This window comes from Fundulus heteroclitus, chromosome 13, assembly GCF_011125445.2.
Source record: "Fundulus heteroclitus isolate FHET01 chromosome 13, MU-UCD_Fhet_4.1, whole genome shotgun sequence".
NCBI classification, from domain to species: domain Eukaryota; kingdom Metazoa; phylum Chordata; class Actinopteri; order Cyprinodontiformes; family Fundulidae; genus Fundulus; species Fundulus heteroclitus.
In genome coordinates, this window is record NC_046373.1 from 3,979,750 (window position 1) to 4,000,598 (window position 20,849).

The window sequence follows — 20,849 nt, forward strand, 5'->3', positions numbered from 1 at the left end:
TTGTGGCTCTTCTCTTGGCATAAGAATAAAGTCATGTGAAAAAGCGGTCGCCTTTTTAGCTGAACCGTTTCACACCGTCTTCCCTTTCTAGACGTCAGAGCTGGGGGTGACGGAGCACGTGGAAGGAGACCCCTGTAAGTTTGCTTTATGGGTGGGACGCACCCCGACTTCTGACAACAAAATTGTGCTCAAGGTAAGGAGTGAAAAGTGTCCTTTCTCTTTCTTCTGCTGACGTTCTCCTAAGGGTTGACTAATACAGATCCTAGAAAGAGAGGTTCAAAGCTACGTTGAGTTTAGATTACTGTGAAAAATTGGATTCTGAGAAATGGCACACAGGGATCCTCTGTAATATTATCACCCAGCAGGGTGGATGAGTATATATCTTAAATCACCTGTATTGGTCGAACCCAAATGTCTTTCTTCTTCTCTTATTTATTTCTCTCCAGCGCTCCTTCCTGTTCTTTATTCTCCCCTTTCCTTTGACTTGTGTTGCTTTGTAAGCTGCAGAGTTCTCTTTAAGCTCTCTCCTGTCTTCCTCCCTGTCCTCTGCCTCTCTCCGTCACCTTTGTCCCCGCGGTCAGGTTTTCGGCTTCGTTCCATCTGTTGAAAAACACAAACACGTCTGTAAAGCTCGGGCTGTGTTTTCTGTGGATGTTTGTATATCTAACTCTCTGTGTGGGCTGAAACGCTTCCACCGACGCTGGTGACACCGTCAGCTCACGATCGCCCACGGCCCCTCATCCCTGCTCTGTACCACTTCATAAGAGTAAAGAGGTGCCTCCTCTTTGAAGCAGAAAAACAATCTTTTAATCATGAACCCCGCCCCCGATGTTCCTCTTCTGTGTGTTTTGGCCGTTGAACTCGCAGATGGATTAAAGTCAGCGTCCGCCGTTGGAACAGCTTGAGCCCAGAAACCCACCGCATTGCAAACCGAGTGCCGCAGCTGTGTTACACATCTGTAAACCACTAAACTAACCGCTGCCAAGCAGTCACGCAGTGTTAATCGTCTCCCATTACTAACACCGCACACACACACACACACACACACTCCTCATTTCTGTCTGCCACACGGTTAATTGGCCATCGTTACTCCGTCAAGGCAAACTATCAGTGTTTTGCATTTCTATCACGTCAATTCATCTATGTTTTTGGTATATATATTTATTTTTAAATGTCCCGTATATTTTCTTAAGGCAAATCAGTGAAATTCTTTATTCTATATCTCAAATTCAAAGCTAAGTCAGGGAGCCAAACATGGAGCAACGGTGAGTACAAGCTATTCCACAACACAGCCCTCATCTGCTTCACACAAGCCTGCACACTTCCCACACGCACTTCTACAGGTTAGCTCATTGATACGGTCTAAAGGGTGGACATTCAACAATTTGAAGTTACACTTTTTTTTGTCAAATTAAAGAAAATACTGATTAATTAAACCTTTTCTATAAAATTAATAGAAACCTGTCTGTAAAAAGTAGTACAGTTACTACAAAGAAAGCAAAGCTCTAGTGAATGAGACTAATAAATGCCTCCTTGCTAAAGGGCTGGACACAAGAGTCAAATATTATGAAGTTTAAGTTGGGGTTGGGCAATAAGTCAATATCAATATATAATGATAGATATCTGATCAATATCAAAAGAAAATATGTCCGATTAAATTTTCTGTAAATCCACCTAATTCCAGTCCAGAACCACATGGTATTTTGGGGGATGTAGGCAGAGTAAAGGATTTAGACTCTCAACGTCTCACGGCCAAATTAAGCAAGGTTGATTAGTAGGGTTGACCTATTTTAAAGGTTTAAAGGTTACATTTAAAGTGTGTTGAGGCTACAGTTTAAATTTGAGCTGTTTTCCCCCTGGTCCTTGTTTCAGATCGGTAAACAAAACACTTTTCAATAATTAGCAATATCTGCTGATATGAAAGGCTTATATCGTGATAAAGTTTTCAGCCATATCGCACAGCCCTAGTTTAAGTTTTGCAGCAGATAAACAACTAAATGTAAGTTTTCTTATGACTACTGGTAATAATGTTTGACTAAAACAAAGGTGGGACAAGGTTAGAAAGTGATGGAACATTTGTTTTCTAAAAATCCATTTAATAATACAGCAGCTAATTAAGACTTGTTTTGCTTTATTGCCACCCAAAGCGATTTAAATAATCTAAGCTAAGATCAGAGTCCACTCAGGCACAGAGAGACCAACAAGTAGCTTGAAAGTGATGCTTTAAAAGGTACTTTTGGTCTTGGATTAATTTGTTATCTAAGGTTGCTTTTTTGCAACTTTAAACATCGGGTGGAGAATTTTCTTAAACTTTCTTAAGTTGTGTATTTATTCCACGCATTATTAAAAGAGGCCCACATTTGATCCTGTGAATGTAGTCGTGTAACACTCAACATGGCTGACCATTGCCTGTCACTTAGAAATCTGTTTTTCTCTGGCAAACAATAAAAAACATGATAGATTTTAGAATGATTATAGGTAATGAAAACCCCAAATTCAGTTTCTCAGAAAATTACAGTATTACACAAAATCAATTAAAAAAATGAAATTTGAGGCTCCTTTTACATGAATTACTCCATCAGTGCAGCGGGGCATGGATGCAATCAGCCGGTGGTTCTGCTGAGGTGTTCAGGATGTCCAGGTCGATTTGATACCTGCCTTCGTCTCATCTGCATTGTTGGGTCTGGTGTCTCTCATCTTCCTCTTGACAACAGCCCATAGATTCTGTCTGGGGTTCAGCTCAGGCTAGATTGAACCAGCTCTGGTTCGTTTAGCAGTGTGGGCCGGCACCAAGTCCTGCTGGAAAATGAAACCAGCGTCTCCATAAAGCTTGTCAGCAGAAAAAAGCAGGGTGCTGCAAAATGTTCTGGTAGATGGCTGCATTAACGGTGGACTTCAGAAAAGCCAGTGGACCAACACCAGCAGAGGAATGTCCACCAGATTATCAGTGACCTGGGAAACCTCACGCTGTAACATGGATTCTGTGCCTCTCCACTCTTCCTCCAGACTCCAGGACCTTCATTTCCTTTTGAATTGCAGAACTTAGTTATAATATTAAAAGAGGACTTTGGACCACTGAGCACCAGTCCAGTTCTTTTGCAGCCCAGATAACACACTTGTGTTGTCTCTGGCTCAGGGTGAATTCCACTTTTGCACCGACTATTTCCCCCAAATTGTTTGACGGGTGTTGTTGGTGCAGGTTTTTAGACTTTTTCCTTTCACTAAACTTTCTATGAACATGCTTGGATAAGGTACTTTGTAACATTTTGTGGCTTATCCTCCTCATGGAGGATATCAATGTCTAATGGACAGTCTATCAGTGCAGCAGTCTGTCCTGTGATTGTGTCGCCTACTGACCCAAACTGAGACCATTTAGAGCCGGGGTCACCAACATGGTGCCCACGGGCACCCAGTAGCCCCCCAGGACCACAGGTGGTGCCCATGAGCCTGTTGTAAAAATGGAACAACCCCCCCAGTGAGCTGCATCTAAAACTAACTCCTTTACTCTTCTTGTTTAATCACACTTGCATTTGTATACATTTAAAGACGACAATATCTATAACTAAGCATGGAAATGTTTTATTTTACAGAAAGTTAAGATGAACTCTGACTCTTCTAGTTCTAAGGTCAGTACTGATAGTCCTTCGTATGACAAAACACCAATTAAGTAGCTCTCAGTTTCAAAAAGGTTGGTGACCCCTGATTTAGAGGCTCAGGAAACCTTTGGAGGTGTTTAGTATTAATTAGCTTATTTGGTTTGACACTTTCAGTTTCCCATATTTTACTTTTTCATGATATTTAAATTTTCTCAGAGGCTAAAGTTTGGGTTTTCATTATCTTACTAATCGAAATGACAAAAAGCTTGAAATGTTTCACTCTTTGTAAAATATCTACAGTAGATCTGTTGTTTTTTGGGAGTCATTTTGTGAAATTCACATTTTTTCGAGCTGTTCCTGTGTATATGAAAACCACCCAAGGCAAATATAAAGAGAAGTCGTTCAGACTTGTGTGAAGCAGAGTGAAATCTGATTAACAAATGAAGTCTTGTTTTGCTTTGACATCTCCAGTCAGCTCTTGGTCAACATCTCCCTCTACTGTCCTTTCACAGGCGTCAAATATTGAGAACAAGCAAGACTGGATCAAACGCATCAGGGAGGTGATCCAGGAACGCACCATTCATCTGAGAGGAGCCCTCAAGGAGCCCATTCACATTCCCAAACCAACCACAGCCAAGCATCCCAAAGGACGACGGTAAGAAACCCCAACATCTTTTCACACAGCATGCTTCACAGCCAAACGGGCTCCTTGTTGGGAGAATTAGTGCCGTTAAACGGTCGCGTTTGCTTTTGTCAGCGATGGAGAGGACTTGGACAGTCAGGGTGAAGGCAGCAGCCAACCAGACACCATCTCTCTGGCATCTCGCACCTCTCAGAACACCCTGGACAGCGACAAGGTGAGAACCCTCCGTTATAGAGCCAGGGACACAAACGTGGCACCTTTTAGGAATAAAACAAAGCTGCCGGGGAATATTTATGCTTTCTGGTCACGCGGGAACTAATAAACTGGGTCTTTAATTGGCCATCTCCCTCAGCTCTCCGGCGGCTGTGAGCTCACAGTGGTGATACACGACTACATGGCCTGCAACAGCAACGAGCTGACGCTGAGACGGGGCCAAACTGTGGAGGTTCTGGAGCGCTGTCACGACAAACCAGAGTGGTGCCTGGTGAGGACCACGGATCGCTCTCCTGCCCTGGAGGGCCTGGTGCCCTGCGCCTTCCTCTGCATCGCCCATTCTAGGTCATCCATGGAGATGGAGGGCATCTATAACCACAAAGGTAAGCCGTGTACTCCGCCGTCTCTCTGAAAGCTGCCGTTCTGTTCGTATAGAGCAAGGGTGTCAAATTCATTTCTATATGGGGCCACTTTGGCGTTATGAAGTCATTAAAAGGGCCGGTTGCATGTGTACAGACGATACTTTTCATTTCATTTCACATAGTAGAATAAAAAATGCACAGTAACATAAAAGTAGCAACCTTAGGCCCAGTTTATACAGTTTCTGCAAAAAAAAGTTGATATTGGGGTGAGTTACATTACAGGAGGCACAGTTTAACCACTTTATAAACTTTAAAAGGATATATCTCTCTACTTTATGACATTTTTTTTTGGCTCATGAGGGCCGGATAATTTATCTTGATGGGCCGGAATCGGCCCGCGGGCCTTGAGTTTGACACCTGTGGTATAGAGCATATATGTCGTCACCTCCAAACTTCAATGTTTGTCAACATATAGTGCAGAATTATGAAGTGGAAAGGAAAGCTGACAAATTTTCTGCAGAGGAAAATCTGGGTGGTGTTATGTGTCTCTCTATTCAGCACCCCTGACTCTAATAGTCCACTCACAAGTCACTTAAGTAGGAAACAGTATGTAATTTCATAGCTGTATACAAGTCCGGCCATTTTAGAGGGCATCAGAGGTTGTTAGAGATCAGTGATGAATCGGCAGGATCATGAATAACAAGGACCCAACAGCAGAAAGGTCAGGGATCAAGATGTGGATGCGTTTAAAGCAGGGTCGAATTATAAAATAATATCTCAAGCTTTAAACTTCCCAAAGAGCTCTGTTCAATCTGCCATCTGAAAAATACCATCGACCTAAACAGAAAGGCGCGGTACGGAGAGCATTAATCTGAGAAGCCCCGCGGTGACTCTGGAGGAGCTGCAGGGATCCACAGGTCAAGTGGGAGAATCTGTTGACAGGAAAGTTATTTATCATCCACTTCACAAAGCTGACCTTTACTGAAGAGGGGCAAAAATAAAACATAGTTGAAGAAAGCCATGAAAAATCTTGCTTAAGGATTGTCACAAGCTGTCTAGAGGACAGGAGAAACATGTGGAAGGAGGTTCTCTGGTCAGATTAGACTAATAAGTAGAGAAGTGTAAACGATGGCAAGCTAGCGCCGCAGATCACTCTCAACACCGCAGAGAAACACGGCAGTGGTAGCGCCATGCTGTGAGTGGCAGCATGTTCAGCAGGATTAGGAAGCGGGTCAGAGGTGTTAGGAAAATGGATGGCGCCATATTTCTGGCAAAAAAAACAAAAAAACGTTACAAGCTGCAAAAGATTTAGAGATGTGGACAAAGGATCAAATGGCACCATAAGTGTAAGGCAGCTATTTTGCAAATAAGAACCGGCCAAAGATTTTAGTCTGTAGATTTGCAAAGTTTGTAAAAGCAAACCCCAAATGACTTGCTTTCACTAAGTTTTAATCCAGGGTTGGTGAATACAAAAGTCACATGACTATTCAGTGAGAAACACTTTGAAATACAACGTATCTTTTCATAATTACGGGGCACTTTGTCTCGGTCAGTCCCATCGAATTCCAATGAAAGGGCCAGTATCCTCAAAAATAGTAACTCGACAAGGCGTTACAGAGTTTGTCAGGCGCTTGAGCACTTTGGTGACACCACAGTCCTGAAGCATCAGCCTCTCTTTCACAGACACTTTGTCGGTGTGCAGCAACGACTCCATTATGCCAGGCTCCTCTGCCACGCTCCAGCCAGGTCACGGCATCGGCTCCCACAGCTCACCTGGACCCAAACGACCAGGTAGGCTCCTCTACTACAGCTACGGTTCAGAAACCCAAGGCCAACGCTGTGGGAAGGGGGTCTCACGTTTTACCTGAATGTGTGAACTCCTGCGCGAGTCTCGTCCCGCGTCTAAGCTGTTATCCGACTACGTTTCCAAGGTAATACGCTTCGCAAGTGGCTCACCAGCCCAGTGCGCCGGCTTAGCAGCGGCAAGGCAGACGCCCATGTGAAGAAGATCGCCAACAAGCAGAAGAAGAACCGCGAGATGAGGAAGAGTGGAGAGATACCGATAGGCTTCCAGAAAGACTCGGACGACAGCGCTGCTACCCCTCAAGATGAAACCCTGGAGGAGGTGGGTGGATCAACGCCGGCTTAGTTCTGTAAGAGTTACGTAATCTAACTGCGAGGAAACCCTCACACTGCCGTACCTGTGTGCTGCAGAGGGTTCGCAACGAGGGCCTGTCAAGCGGTACGCTGTCCAAGTCCAGTTCTTCAGGCATGCAGAGCTGCGGAGAGGAGGAAGGAGAGGAGGGGGCCGACTCGGTCCCTCTGCCCCCGCCTATGGCCATCCAGCAGCACAGCCTGCTGCAGCCGGACGCACAGGATGACAAGGTGAGGACAGGGACAATCGTCAAGATGAGTCTGGACAGGGAGGTGAGGAGAAGCCTTATGTAGGAGGAAGGCATGAGGCGTTTCATCGGGATTTTCAAATTTCAGAAAAAAAACGGGAGGCTTGGGCGTATGTGCATCATTTAGAAATACAATTGCTTTTTCTGTGACCAATCAGCAAATCCGGTGTTCACACATATCAGGAAGCTCTCGTGTGTGACTTTTTTGTATTATTTAATCTGCCTTTCTTGTACCATGTAATGGAAAAGCTCAGTAGATTTTAGTATTATAGGAATTCATGCATAAAGTTACCAGAAGTCTTAAGCTACATTGTACAGAGCCTTGACAATTGTGACAAATATTCATTTGAATATTTATGTTTATTGGGAATTCATGTGATAGACCAACACAAAATTGAGAAATGGAGGAAAACTGTTTTTACCAAATGTTCACAAAATAACAAAAACCTGAGGGGCGAGGGGTTGCTCGTTTATTCAGCCCCCTTTAGCATGTAATTACAATTACACACATTACTTTATTGTTTATCTTAGCTTTGACTCAGAGATGGTTGGCACCTTTGTTTAAAAAGGGTTGCAGTTTTAAGATACAAGCCTTTTCTGGTTTTACATGTTTTTTCTGAAGAAACTGCTGAGAGAAATGATTATGCAAATTTTCCCCAAATCAAACTGAATCACCGTCACAGTATGATCTCACAAAATATGATAAAAGTTGTAAATATTTAAAACTTTTGCACACAGTGCTTTGCAAAAAGTATTCACACCACTTTCTTGCATGGCGTTACCTTAGAACCACTATTGTCCAGAGATTTCATGTGATAGACCAACAAAAAGAGGGACGTAAAAATAAAGTGGAAGGAAAAATGATTCATACTTTTCAGTCATGTAGTTGTATTCTGCCACCCTGAGTGGATATTTTGTAGAACCACATTTTGCTGCAGTTCCAGCTGCAAGTCCTCTAGGATTTGTCCAGGGTTGCTCATGAGGAAACTTTTTTTTTTTTTTTTTGCTCCGATTGGCTCCAACTCAGAGAAATTGGATGGTTGGTGTCGGTGCACATAAGATTTGAAGTCTTGTGGACCTGGTCCGGGCTTCGCTCTAAACCGTTGCATTTTAGCTCTAGCTGTATGTCTACCGTTATTTATTTTTTTTGCATTATTAAACTTTTATTTAACCAGAAAAGTAAGAATTCAGATTAATGATTTATTTTCCCAGGGAAACCTGGTAGTCCTGCTGGTGGCTGAACCTCTGCTCCTGTCTGGCGCTGGGCAATAAAACAATTGTAGCATTTTATTGAGGAAGAGAAAATGACAGTAACTCTGCGGTTTCAATGCCGTCTTCTTCGGGCAGCGGGGGAAAACTGCTTCGTCGACATAGCCGGAGACGGTCTCTTGTTGGGGAATCTCTGATCAGCTGCCATCTGCAGGACTCAGACAGCCCGTTTCATTTTAGTCTTATTTCAGCTGGGAGACGGTCACCAGATACACAGACTGCAGACTGCAGGCCACACTTTACTTTGATCCAAGGTTTCTTCAGAGACTCCAATTTTTTACTCAGCCAGCGAGATCAGGACGGTCACGCTCTTGTCCTCACCAGTGCAGCCTGTGCAGCAGCGGGCAAAAAGAACAAAACTAGTTTTGTAGCTATAATGTCACTGGGATTTGACTCTTCCTCAATACTTTGCATTCTGGGATTCAGAGTTTTTACCAGTCTCTTTTGTTCTGTGTGTGTAGTTCAGGCCTGGCGTCCTCCCACGGCTGGACCCAACAAGTCTAAACTTGTAACTTTAAATCTTGAACAAGTTGAGGCACCGACTTTGTGATTCAAGCCCAACGCTCAGAGAGTTGCCATGTACACATAGGGACCTGTGATTACCAAGGCTCCATAATTTAATTACAAGCAGTAAAAAACTTAGTTGTTACACTAACATTAAGCCTGCTTTAATTTCTTTATTAGCTTTGATTCATCTTTCTCTGCAGAACTTGAAATGTTGGAAGGAAGTTGGATTTTGTTCATGCTTCACTTCAGTTTTCTGCCCACATGTTTCCCTTTGGATCACCCTGTAGTCTAACTGAATTAGAAATCACTTGTTAGATGTGGGGATTATGAGAAATATCAAAACATTGTCTGAAAATGAATAACTCTATATTAACTGTCATGGATCAATGACAAGTAAAATACAGAGGATCATCTGATTAAAAATTGTATTTCATTTAAACACTCAATTTATACCTTATAAATTTGCATGATGATAAAAGAAATTATGGTGTTTTTTAACCTAACAGGATCTCTGAAGAATTGCAATTGACACAATATTTTCTATGGGTGACCCACCTGCCTGGCCTGAAGGGAGAGGAAGGGATTTATAGTTTTTGCTTTGCTTTATTTAGTATTAGAATTTTTTTCTTGCTCTTTGTCTTATTTATAATTTAAGAAAAAGAAAACTGCTATTATGACTTTAGTGAAGACATCCCTGGTGATGTCTGTCTTAGAGCGTTTGGCGTCGAGTCCATCACCCAACCCTATGGCCACACATTTATGGCAGCTCTGGCAACCCGTACCTGATGTTGATAGAGCCGCTGACAGGCTGTAATTAAGGATGGATCTGAGACCGTTGCCTCTGTCGGCATTTAAATCCTACTGAAAGTGCCTGAACATTAGGCCACACGGCGATATTGGTGATAATTCTTGAAATAGTTTAATGAAGTCAGAAATGTTGATGTTTTGTCCTCATCGCTGAGCTCTCTACTCCAGTCTCTGGTGTTTAGCGTCATGCAGCTTCCTATCAGTGGTGTACTGCTGAAGAACAGCACGCCCTCGTCCTGATGCTGCCATGACCCTGTTTCATTATAGGGTCTGTGTTTTCAGGGCCACGCCCAGTTAGTTTTCCTCCTCAGGTGGCGTTCTGGGTCTTTTCTGACTACAGAACCGTGGATCCTTTTCTTTTTTTAACTTTTCAAGGTTCTTGGCTTTGTGTTGTTCTATCACATAAAACACCAATTGGACTTGGTTAATGACAAATTGGACTTGTAAAATGACAAATTGCGGAAAATCACAAGATGTAACTCTGCAATAACAATTTAGATTTTATACTTCTCAGTACTTTTGGTCTACTACTGAAAAAAAATACATTTCATTGCAAATATTTTAGCTAACTCCAGCATTCAGTGGGCTGTTAATACTTTTAGAAAACATTTATTTATCTCAGCCATGCTTTAATTTTTCAGTTTCTGACACGATTAATTAAGATGAGTTCTTTCCAGTTCTGCTGAGCTTTTTTCTCTCTCTCGTTTCATCATTTTCTGCCTTGTCTTTTAAAGCAGAAAAATGAGTTTTTAAGCAGTGAAAGACTACAGCAGATACTCTTCTGATACTAATTTCTGTTTCTCTTTTGTTTTGTTTTCTGGTTGTATTGTTTGCTGTTTGCCACGCTGTAGCATTACCTTGATTTATGTCCTGTCTTTGCTTTATCTCAGTTTCCATATCTCTCCATCTGAAAGCCTTGCTCTTCCCCTTCTGTCTCCTCCCTCAGTCTGGTTCTTTATTTCCTCCTTTCCCCCCGACCCCCCCCTTTCGACTTTAAAATATCCTTTCTAAAGCATTTTATTTTATTTTTTTAGGGGAAACAACTTTAAGCTTCTTATATTCTTTTTAAAAAAAACGCACTCTGATTAACTTTTGTATTGTAATGAACTCATAACATTCCTGAATGTCTTTAAGCCTTTAGTTCTTTTACTCCTTATTTTGACACTGGCTGTTTCTCTTTAGATGTAACTGTAGTATGGTGAGGCGAGGCGCCTGCAGATGAGCAGGTTAGGCCGTGTTGTAAATAAAGACGGAGCTCCCAGCTCTGAGGGGAGCGCGGCGCCGAGCTTCTTTCCCCCCTTCAGTGTCCGTTCAGAGCCGAGGGGCGCACTGCCTTATTTCTGCCAGCTTCACAATGCCTTGAGCATGCTCGACTTGCACTTGAATGCAGCGTGTTTGTGCATGTTTTTGAAGTCATCGGAAGGGGACGGCAGACGTTTAGGGAGCAACGAGCGCTGCGTAACAAAGCGGTTAGCTTCCCCCGTCAGCAGAGCAGGCAGCTCCTCTCTAACAATGCAAATAAGCTGAAATGGAAATTCAACCCCCACCCCCACCTGGTCCCCATCATCCCCGACCAGCCCCAGCTCCCTCCGTTACCCACCCCTACCTGCTCGTCCTCATTCCCGTTTTACCTTATGTGCGTTACCTCATTACCCATGCAAGTAATTGGCATCTCTAAATGCTGTCGAGGCCAGAAGGGCGCACAGCACAGAAAGGGTGAGAGTCTCCTGAACTATATATATATATATATATGCACAAATACATCCATGAACCTCTTTCATTCTCGCTGATGGCATTCTCTCCTCCATAACAGGGACCATCAGAACTCTTTTGCATTCAGATTGCACCAATTTTTTTTTTTTTTTACATTCTTTCTATCAAGCCTTGGACAATTTTTTGATCCTTCCATTTTTCTTTTTCCTTCCGCCTCATGTTTTCCCCTTCCCATTTATAGTTTTCTGAATTTCATATAAGTTTTCTTTTTTTTTTATCTCTTTTGTTTTAAATGAAACTCCTAGAATACTGGAGTTTCACCAGTGGAGTCCTTTCTTTGAGGAACTTCTTCAGATGAATAATTTCACTAAACCTGTAAAAGAAAAAAAAACATTCACAAAGACAACTAATATGCATTGAGATCATTGAAAGCTGCACTTGACAGCATGAGCTTTAACCATCACAGAGAAGTCATTCTCGTTGCTGTCCATTTTTTTTCCCTAAACGGTTTCAACAGCAACCAGAGTAGTAGTGAAATGGCCGAGCGCTCAGGTTGTCATGTTCTCACACCCGTTCTGCTTGCTTCCTCTCTCTCTATTGTCGCTCAGACGTCTTCTCGTCTGTCTGTCCGCCCGTCCAGTTCGGAGACGCCCAGTGCCGCCGAGTTGGTGAGCGCCATCGAGGAGTTGGTCAAAAGCAAGATGGTAGGACACAAACATGGACTATAACCTCCATGTGCCCCAACCTGCAGAAAGACAGCTTTGTGTTCAGGAGTTTAGGTGCAGTGTCATCCGTGATAAAGATATGTAAAACAAACAAAAGATTAATCTCACTGGAAGTAATCTAAAAAATACTCTAAACAATTCCCAAAAAAATACATCTAATAGAAACTGTTTTTTCCTTAAGTTGATCAGTAGGTCTACCCTACTGTTGCAAATGTAAACAAGTGGTGTTTAATTACCTCTACTAGGATTTTTAGCTGGAACTATCAAGAATGTGTCATCATAATGACAAATACATAAAATATCTATCTATCTAGAGAGAGAAAGAGATAATTAAATCAAAATGTAATTTAAATTAATTTTTTTTATACTACTGATACATTATATAATTTCAATTACAAGAGACATGATACTCATATTTATATTTTAACCCCCCATCCCAAGAACATTCAACACCAATGCAGCAAGAGTAGATAATTGAAGGTAATACAAAAATAAACAAGAGCAGTAAAAAAAAAATATATATATATATATATATATATATATATATATATATATATATATATATATATGTATATAAAATAAAAAGTAAATTGAAGAATTTTTTTTTTTAAAAGGCTGTGCACCTCACAAAACATGGCACACATGGGTTTAATCAAAATCACAGATTCAAACGCAGGATGACTGCCACAGGATCGTTAAGTGGGCACAGTTTTAAGTTTACCTAATTTAAATTTCTTTTAATGTATAAATGTACTCAAAGTAAATGCTTTATTTTTATAGTTTAGTGTGATTAGGCTATTGCAATAAAGGAATAATGGTTACACTTTATTTGAAGGGGTGTACACAAGACTGACATTACACTGTCATAAACATGACATAACACCTGTTATGAACATAAATGACTCTTTATTAATGTGTAGGACTGTTGTCATTAATTGTCATTCAGTAAATTATGACACTATTAAAGCAAAGTTGACATTATTTAAAATGTCTTTGTATGACAACTTGACATTAACAGAGACAAGGTTAAATTAAGGGCTTGGTTTGGGGTTTTGTTAAATTATGGTCTTGATTTGGGATTAGGTTAAATTAAGGTCTTGATTTGGGATTAGTTTAAATTTAAGGCTTGATTTGGGATTAGGTTAAATTAAGGTCTTGATTTGGGATTGGGTTAAATTAAGGTCTTGATTTGGGATTAGGTTAAATTAAGGTCTTGATTTGGGATTAGGTTAAATTAAGGACTTGATTTGGGATTAGGTTAAATTAAGGGCTTGGTTTGGGGTTTTGTTAAATTAAGGTCTTGATTTGGGATTAGGTTAAATTAAGGTCTTGATTTGGGATTACATTAAATTTAAGGCTTGATTTGGGATTAGGTTAAATTAAGGTCTTGATTTGGGATTAGGTTAAATTTAAGGCTTGATTTGGGATTAGGTTAAATTAAGGTCTTGATTTGGGATTAGGTTAAATTAAGGACTTGATTTGGGATTAGGTTAAATTAAGGGCTTGTCATAACAAAGACATGTTAAACAATGTCAACTTTGCTTTAATAGTGTCATAATTTACCGAATGACAATTAATGACAACAGTCCTAAACATTCATAAAGAGTCATTTATGTTCATAACAGGTGTAATGTCATGTTTATGACAGTGTAATGTCAGTCTTATGTACACCCCTTCAAATAAAGTGTTACCGGAATAATTTATTCCAAAGCTTTTTACATATCTTTACTAAGGGTGTTCTAAAAATACATTTTAATAAGGTCAGATGTTTTCATTTAAAAAAAGTTCTGTCAAATAAATGTATAGTGTTGTAAACTCTAATAAATATTAAGGGCATTACTGCTTTATTACGGGGTTCCTGCGCTGTAGTTGGACTTCATCCCCTCTTTCCGTCACTTTGTCCCGGTCCATGCAGGCTCTGGAGGACAGACCCAGCTCTCTGTCCGTAGAACAGGGCGACAGCAGCTCTCCCTCTTTTAACCCCTCTGATAACTCCCTCCTGTCGTCCTCCTCGCCCGGTGAAGAGATGGATGAACGCAGGGCCAGCATCCTCAAGAAAAGACAGTCAGTGTGCCGCCACCTAACACACACTCATGAAACGTGCAGCGAGTTCTGGCTCTCAGCTCAATCCTTCTCCTCTCTGTGTTAGTTACGTTCTGCTGGAGCTGGTAGAGACGGAGCGAGAATACGTCAGGGACCTCAGCCTTGTTGTGGAGGTGAGTTGACGCTTCGGCAGCACTGCTACGCGTCTCTTTGCATCCTGTTAGGCTGTGTGCTCCAACGTGTTGCTGTGATTGTATTTTTTTGTTGCCCCTGATAATCAGGGCTACATGAGCAGGATGAAGGAGGAGGGCGTCCCTGATGACATGAGGGGGAAGGATAAAATAGTGTTTGGAAACATCCATCAGATCTATGACTGGCACAAAGAGTACGTCCACCACGCAGAGAGGCATGCAGCTTTCCCTCGCTTTAGTCACAAGCCAAATAACTCATATTCCTCCCCCTCAGTTTCCTCAGGGAGTTGGAGAAATGTCTGGAGGACCCTGACAGATTGGGACCGCTGTTTCTCAAACAGGTCGGTATTTTTCTCACAATCCCACTTTTCCTAGATTTAAACTGGGCGCTGATGAAATCCTGCCGTTTGCTCTGCGTCCACACAGGAGCGGAGGTTATACATGTACGTCGTCTACTGTCAAAACAAGCCCAAGTCGGAGCACATCGTTTCTGAGTACATCGACACCTATTTTGAGGTATGAGGTCGTAGTTTAGCTGGAGAGGCGTCCCGTACAGACGGCTGTCAGACTCTGAGGACGCTCTGCTTTGTTCATTCCTCAAGGACCTGAAGCAGCGGCTGGAGCACAGGGTGCCGATCACCGACCTGCTTATTAAACCCGTCCAAAGGATCATGAAATACCAGCTGTTGCTCAAGGTTAGTGCCTGCTGATCTGCAGAGGGCGCCAAAGCCTCAGCTGCTGCTGTTTTTATACGTTTTTACTACCAACCTTCGAGTAACTTAAAAAAATGCCTCCATCTCTGACTCTCTGTATGCACCACTGTGAGGAACCTTAAATGTTTAGTCTTTTATATCTGCTTTGTCTAATGCAGGACTTCCTCAAACACTCTAAAAAGGCTGGGCTGGAGTGTCCGGACTTGGAGGTAAGACGAGGGTGCGGGAAAGCTTCTTCTTGGACGGCGTCCTTTGCATCTCAACCTTTTTTCATTTGCACCTCTTACAGAAAGCGGTGGAGGTCATGTGCATCGTGCCCAAACGGTGTAACGACATGATGAATGTTGGCCGGCTTCAAGGATTTGATGTAGGAAAATGAAAGCGCCTAACAGTGTCTCCTCGAATGTCCCTTTGAACCTTTGCACATATCGTCACGTTACCACAGCAACACACATCAACATGCTCTACTTTATGTGACTGAGCAGCGCTAAACGGCGCCTAAATAGGAAGTGGAAGGAAAAACGCTAAATGGTTCTCGGCACATTCAGACACTTCTGAATCTGAAAGGTGTGGCGTGCATTTGTGCACAACCCCCGAGTCAAGACTTTTGCACGTTGCCCATGTAGGATGATGAAATAATGCACATTGTGCGTGATGTGGAAGTGCTATACGTCATCATAAGTTACCTGACGTGTGATGGGAGTTATGGCCCGAGGTGACTGCTTCCCTCCTTTATGTGCTGCCCTACAAGGCTGGCAGTACCTGGGTCAAGGCTCCTGGAGGGTCTCAGCTTGCTGCTTCCCCCAACATGCAGGTCTGGGCTTCAACTGGGCCACTGTGAAACTAAAATGTTAGACAGACTGCTGAAGAACGGCATCCTCACACCGTAATGCTGCCACAACAGCGTTTCTAGGTCACCTGCATGACTTTTAGCAAACCTTGTAGAAGATGTGCGGTTGTGCAATACTGGATAGTGCTGAGATGTTGAAAGCTGGTTTAAACTGTTTGAAAACATAACCTGTTTTAAACGTCGCCACAGCGTGGTCTCCAAGACGCCGTTTGTTCAGTAATGCTCTCTAGCAAACCTCTGCGGCCTTCAGAGAGCCGCTGCAGTCATGCTGAGATCGGAGCGGACTCGGGTTGACGCTATACACCAATTGGGTGACCTCTAAAGGTGATTGTTGGCGTTTGGGAGAAATGCATGATGGGATTTTTCCTCATCTCATTTTCTTCCTCTTCACAATTATTCCCGACTTTGAGTGGATTTCTTACATAAAGTCCTAAAAGTCTGCACCAAAGTGCTGGTTTGTAACATGATGAAATGTGTTAAATTTCAAGGGACGTGAGCACCTTTTCAAATGCACTGTGACGGATTTCTGCTGAATTAAGCTGCATAGATGACTTTCCCCCTTTGTCCCTCTCCAGGGGAAGATTGTAGCTCAGGGCCGCCTTTTGCTCCAGGATACGTTCATGGTGTCCGACCCGGACGGCGGCCCGCTCGGCAGAATGAACGAGAGGAGGGTGTTCCTGTTTGAGCAGCTGGTTATCTTCAGCGAGCCTCTGGACAAAAAGAAAGGTTTCTCTCTGCTAGGCTTCCTCTACAAGAACAGCATTAAGGTGAAAACACTACGAGTTAAGGGACAAGCTTTTCTTAAAGGGTAACTCACCCCCAAATCCACTTTTTTTTGTTTTGCCAATAAACTGTTAACATGGCTGTCTTATAGTACTGTCTACATATCCTGGTCATTATTTTTGATAAATTAGTGCATATTTGTTGAAATCGTGCCTTTGTGTCTGAAATCGTCAGTGTGGCGCCCTCCTAGGGTTAAACGGTGGTCTTGTATTGAATTTCCAATCCACATTGCTATTGGTTCAAAAGTTTTATGTGACGCAGTTTGAAGAAACTGACGTCGTTAGCTTTGCCGCTGTGGGGTATAAAAGCAAGCAGCTCCATCTTTAAAAAAAACAGAGATCCATCTTGTGCCTCCCGTAGCGACACTGTTTCTCTAGCAACGTTATTTCTTCAAAAAAGCCTCTAGCAACAAATCTGCCGACTTTTCATGTATTATTGGCGAATTTACATAAAAGCGGCAATTGTTCTGCAGTTCTGTCTCAAGGCAGCATTGATGCTGCCGTGTGCCCTCAGCACTGTCTCACAGGCAGGCAGCTGTTAACCTGACTCTAGCCAGATGGATGTCGCTCCGCCTAGCTTCACTCACATCCATCTGGGACATCTCCCACAGAGAGTGATTTCTCCAACCAATTTTATTGTCCAGCCAATCAGGACGCAGGGCTGGAGTTTCATAGATGTGACGTAGTGGAGAAGCGACCGTGAGACTGTTTTGATAGCAATGGCGGCTCTCATCGAGGAAGCAAGCGTTAACATTGATGCTGCTATTTCTTCTGTGTTGTCCAATCTACCTAATATTGTTTCATTAAAAGAACATCAGAGAACGGCTCTGAAGGCTTTTGTTGGTGGAAACCATGTTTTCGCCCTTCTCCCGACCGGATTTGGCAAGTTTTGTTTTCCGGGGTGCGTCCGTGGTGGAGCGGTTAGCGCTAACCATATTAGGAGGCCTTTAGTCCTCGACGCGGTCGGCCCGGGATCGACTCCGACCCGCGGCGCTTTGCCGCCTGTCTTCCCCCCTCTTCCTGTCAGCTCACTGTCAATAAAACGCATGCAACTACAAGCGCAAACACATAAAAAAAGTTTAGTTTTTTCCTGCGTCGCTCTCATCAGCGTCACGGGTTAGCTTCGGTGTGAGTGGTTGAAATAGCACGTCGATAAAGATGACAGACAAGTGGCTTATCCAATCATATGCAAGGATTTTTGATAAGGCCCAGTCTTCTGAAACGCCATTCCTATGGAGATGTCCCAGATGGATGAGTGGAGCTAGGCGGAGCGAAAGTCATCTGGCTAGGGTCAGGTTAGGCAGCTGTTGCCTCGGCCTGAAACGCGTCTGCAGCCAAAGCAAAGAGAAGACCTTCAATTCAATTCAATTCAATTTTATTTATATAGCGCCAAATCATGAAACATGTCATCTCAAGGCACTTTACAAAGTCAAGTTCAATCATATTATACAGATTGGGTCAGATTATACAGATTGGTCAAAAATGTCCTATATAAGGAAACCAGTTGATTGCATCAAAGTCCCGACAAGCAGCATTCACTCCTGGGGAACCGTAGAGCCACAGGAAGAGTCATCTGCATTGTACATGGCTTTGCTGCAATCCCTCATACTGAGCAAGCATGAAGCGACAGTGGGAAGAAAAACCACCCATTAACGGGAAAAAAAAAACCTCCAGCAGAACCGGGCTCAGTATGAACGGTCATCTGCCTCGACCGACTGGGGTTACAGAAGACAGAACAGACACAACAAGAGAGACAAAAAAGCACAGAAGCACACATTGATCTAGTAATCTGTTCTACATTAGATGGTAGTAGCGGGTGAGCCGTCTTCTCTGGATGATGTCACAGTTAACAGAACGCCAGACCAGGTGTACCTACTATGAAGAGAAAAGAGAGAGAACAGAAAGTTAAAGCAGAAATGACAACACATAATGCATAATTGAAGAACAGTAGAACTCAATATAGTGAGAAAATTAGATCCTGATATACTCCAGTAACCTAAGCCTATAGCAGTAAAACTATAAAGGTGGCTGAGAGTAACATGAGTCACTAGTTATAATTTTTGTCAAAAAGACCTTCCACTCCGTTTCCACATTTCAAATAAATCAAGATGCGCAAAGCTGTCAGTGATCCCATTTTGGATTACAAAGTGGGAAATGAATATGATAATGTATAACTGAATCCATCCTGTCCTCCACTGCCTCGGCAGCACCGACTTAAGGCATCTCTGAGTCAGCGCTTTGAGCCAGCACCTCAAACCGATACGGCTCAGGCCCGCTGGGCTTCACAAAGCCTCCTTCAACCCCCGGTGATGACGAGGGGGACTGAACTGTGGGTAGTTGCCATAGCAACTCTGCTGAGTCTCTATGATTGGATATGCTAGCTGCTGCTTTCCCCCCATCCTGAACACAGCCTCGCTTCCCTCGCCCTTGGTGGAGTTTTTCAAACATCCGAGAGCAGGTTTATGCTTTTAAATGGGGGTTAGTTACACTTTAAGTTGTCCTTTTTGGAAAGAAAATGTTATTTCCGGCGTGGAAGTAAAGGACGATCTTCCCTGTTTTCCCTGAATCTCGGCTGATGCAGGTCAGCTGTCTGGGTCTGGAGGAGAGCGTGGACGGTGATCCTTGCAAGTTCATTCTCACTTCTCGGTCAACTAACGGGACCGTGGAGTCCTTCGTGCTTCACTCCGCCCATCCAGGGGTTTGTGAGGTTTGGACACTTCAGATCAGCCAGATACTCGACAGCCAGCGCAATTTCCTCAACGGTAAGCTTTCAGAGCGACAGGCAGGACCTGGTGTTTTCGTACATGGCCGCCCCCGCTCCCTGCACCGTCTCACAGCTCCGGCTTCACCTATAGAGTATCAGAGGAACCACGTCGGCGCAGGCGGCGGCTGTGTGGTCGGCGTGGGAGCTCAAGGCGGAGGCATCGGTGGCGTATCACCCGGAGTCGGAGGGGGCATCTCTCAGACCAGCTCCATCCCATCAGGACCGCAGAGCGTCTCCCGACGGCCCTCCAAGATTCCTCAACCCTCCCGCCTGCCTCAGCCCCTCCGTCCCCACACTGGGGCCGACGCAGACGGCCACAGCAAGATGTTAGGTAAGGAACGCCGCTCTGTGTTTGTGAGCTTTGTTTTCGTGGCACATTGAAGGTTGTGACTGAGGTGTGAGTTTTGCTCGGTTGTGATTCAGGTTTGTCCCCCCGTCCAGTCCCTGCTCCCCTGCTTCCTCCAGGGGGTAGTCCGCAGGGCAAGCGTCCTTCCCAGACCGTAGAGGACAAGGCACAGACCCAAACCCCCACCAACACTGTAACCCCTATTCCTCGTGCCACTGTGGGGCCCCTGCCCTCCACGCCCACCTCCAAACCACGGCCAGGACCCCTGTCTCCAGTCGCCCCGACTCTGGCCACTCCCGCCTTTGGGAAGGACGCTCTTCCTCCTCCCCCTCCCAGCCCGGGTCAAAAGACTGGATCTGGATTCTGGAGCTCTATGCCCGCCTCTCCAGCCAGCAGGCCTGGCTCTTTCACCTTCCCGGCAGAGGCAGGGGAGGCCCCGGTCCGTCAGACCGCAACCGGCACCGGGAACCAAGCCCACAGACACTCCACGCACAGCAAAGAGGCTGATCGCATGAGCACATGCTCCTCTGCAAGCGAGCAGTCCATCCAGTCCACCCAGAGCAACGGGGTAAGACCGCTACCTGCTGCCCGGTGCTGACTCCACTAACACAGACGCCGAGGGGAGCCTGGGCCGTCCTGTCTGCTTGCTGTCTGCTGTCCTGCTGCAGCCAGCACTACTAATCTCTTCCCTACTAAGCATCTCTGACAATCTTCACCACTTTTCAACGCCATGCTCTCTAGCTTTAGATCATTTCTGGAGAACAAATTCCTTCAAAGGTTTCAACCTCAGCGTCTTGTTTTTTTTTTTTATTATCTCCCTCTTTCTTGGAGAGACTCTTCACTGACCGATCTTCTCGGGCTTTTTTATTCCTGACTTTTGAACCCTACCAAAGCTCCAACTAACAATCTTCCTTCCTCTTGGC

General features: G+C 43.9%; 1 protein-coding gene across 9 annotated transcripts in view; it reads left to right on the plus strand.

Annotated features, from left to right (window-relative positions):
• LOC105931953 (triple functional domain protein) overlaps positions 1-20,849 on the plus strand; it is a 124,474-nt gene that overhangs the window by 96,771 nt on the left and 6,854 nt on the right. For 4 of the 9 annotated variants that reach the window (XM_012870889.3, XM_012870882.3, XM_036144909.1 and 1 more), the window contains 19 exons: positions 4,109-4,251; positions 4,354-4,453; positions 4,592-4,835; positions 6,498-6,605; positions 6,746-6,939; positions 7,029-7,199; positions 12,121-12,216; positions 14,153-14,301; positions 14,387-14,453; positions 14,562-14,665; positions 14,746-14,812; positions 14,898-14,987; positions 15,074-15,166; positions 15,343-15,393; positions 15,474-15,551; positions 16,610-16,801; positions 19,398-19,578; positions 19,672-19,911; positions 20,004-20,494. In XM_012870889.3, the coding sequence (XP_012726343.2) occupies positions 4,109-4,251; positions 4,354-4,453; positions 4,592-4,835; positions 6,498-6,605; positions 6,746-6,939; positions 7,029-7,199; positions 12,121-12,216; positions 14,153-14,301; positions 14,387-14,453; positions 14,562-14,665; positions 14,746-14,812; positions 14,898-14,987; positions 15,074-15,166; positions 15,343-15,393; positions 15,474-15,551; positions 16,610-16,801; positions 19,398-19,578; positions 19,672-19,911; positions 20,004-20,494 (2,859 nt within the window). Of the gene's footprint in view, positions 1-1,235; positions 1,266-4,108; positions 4,252-4,353; positions 4,454-4,591; positions 4,836-6,497; positions 6,606-6,745; positions 6,940-7,028; positions 7,200-12,120; positions 12,217-14,152; positions 14,302-14,386; positions 14,454-14,561; positions 14,666-14,745; positions 14,813-14,897; positions 14,988-15,073; positions 15,167-15,342; positions 15,394-15,473; positions 15,552-16,609; positions 16,802-19,397; positions 19,579-19,671; positions 19,912-20,003; positions 20,495-20,849 lie in introns of all 9 variants that reach the window. The other 5 variants (XM_012870879.3, XM_036144912.1, XM_036144913.1 and 2 more) reach the window with 3 other exon arrangements.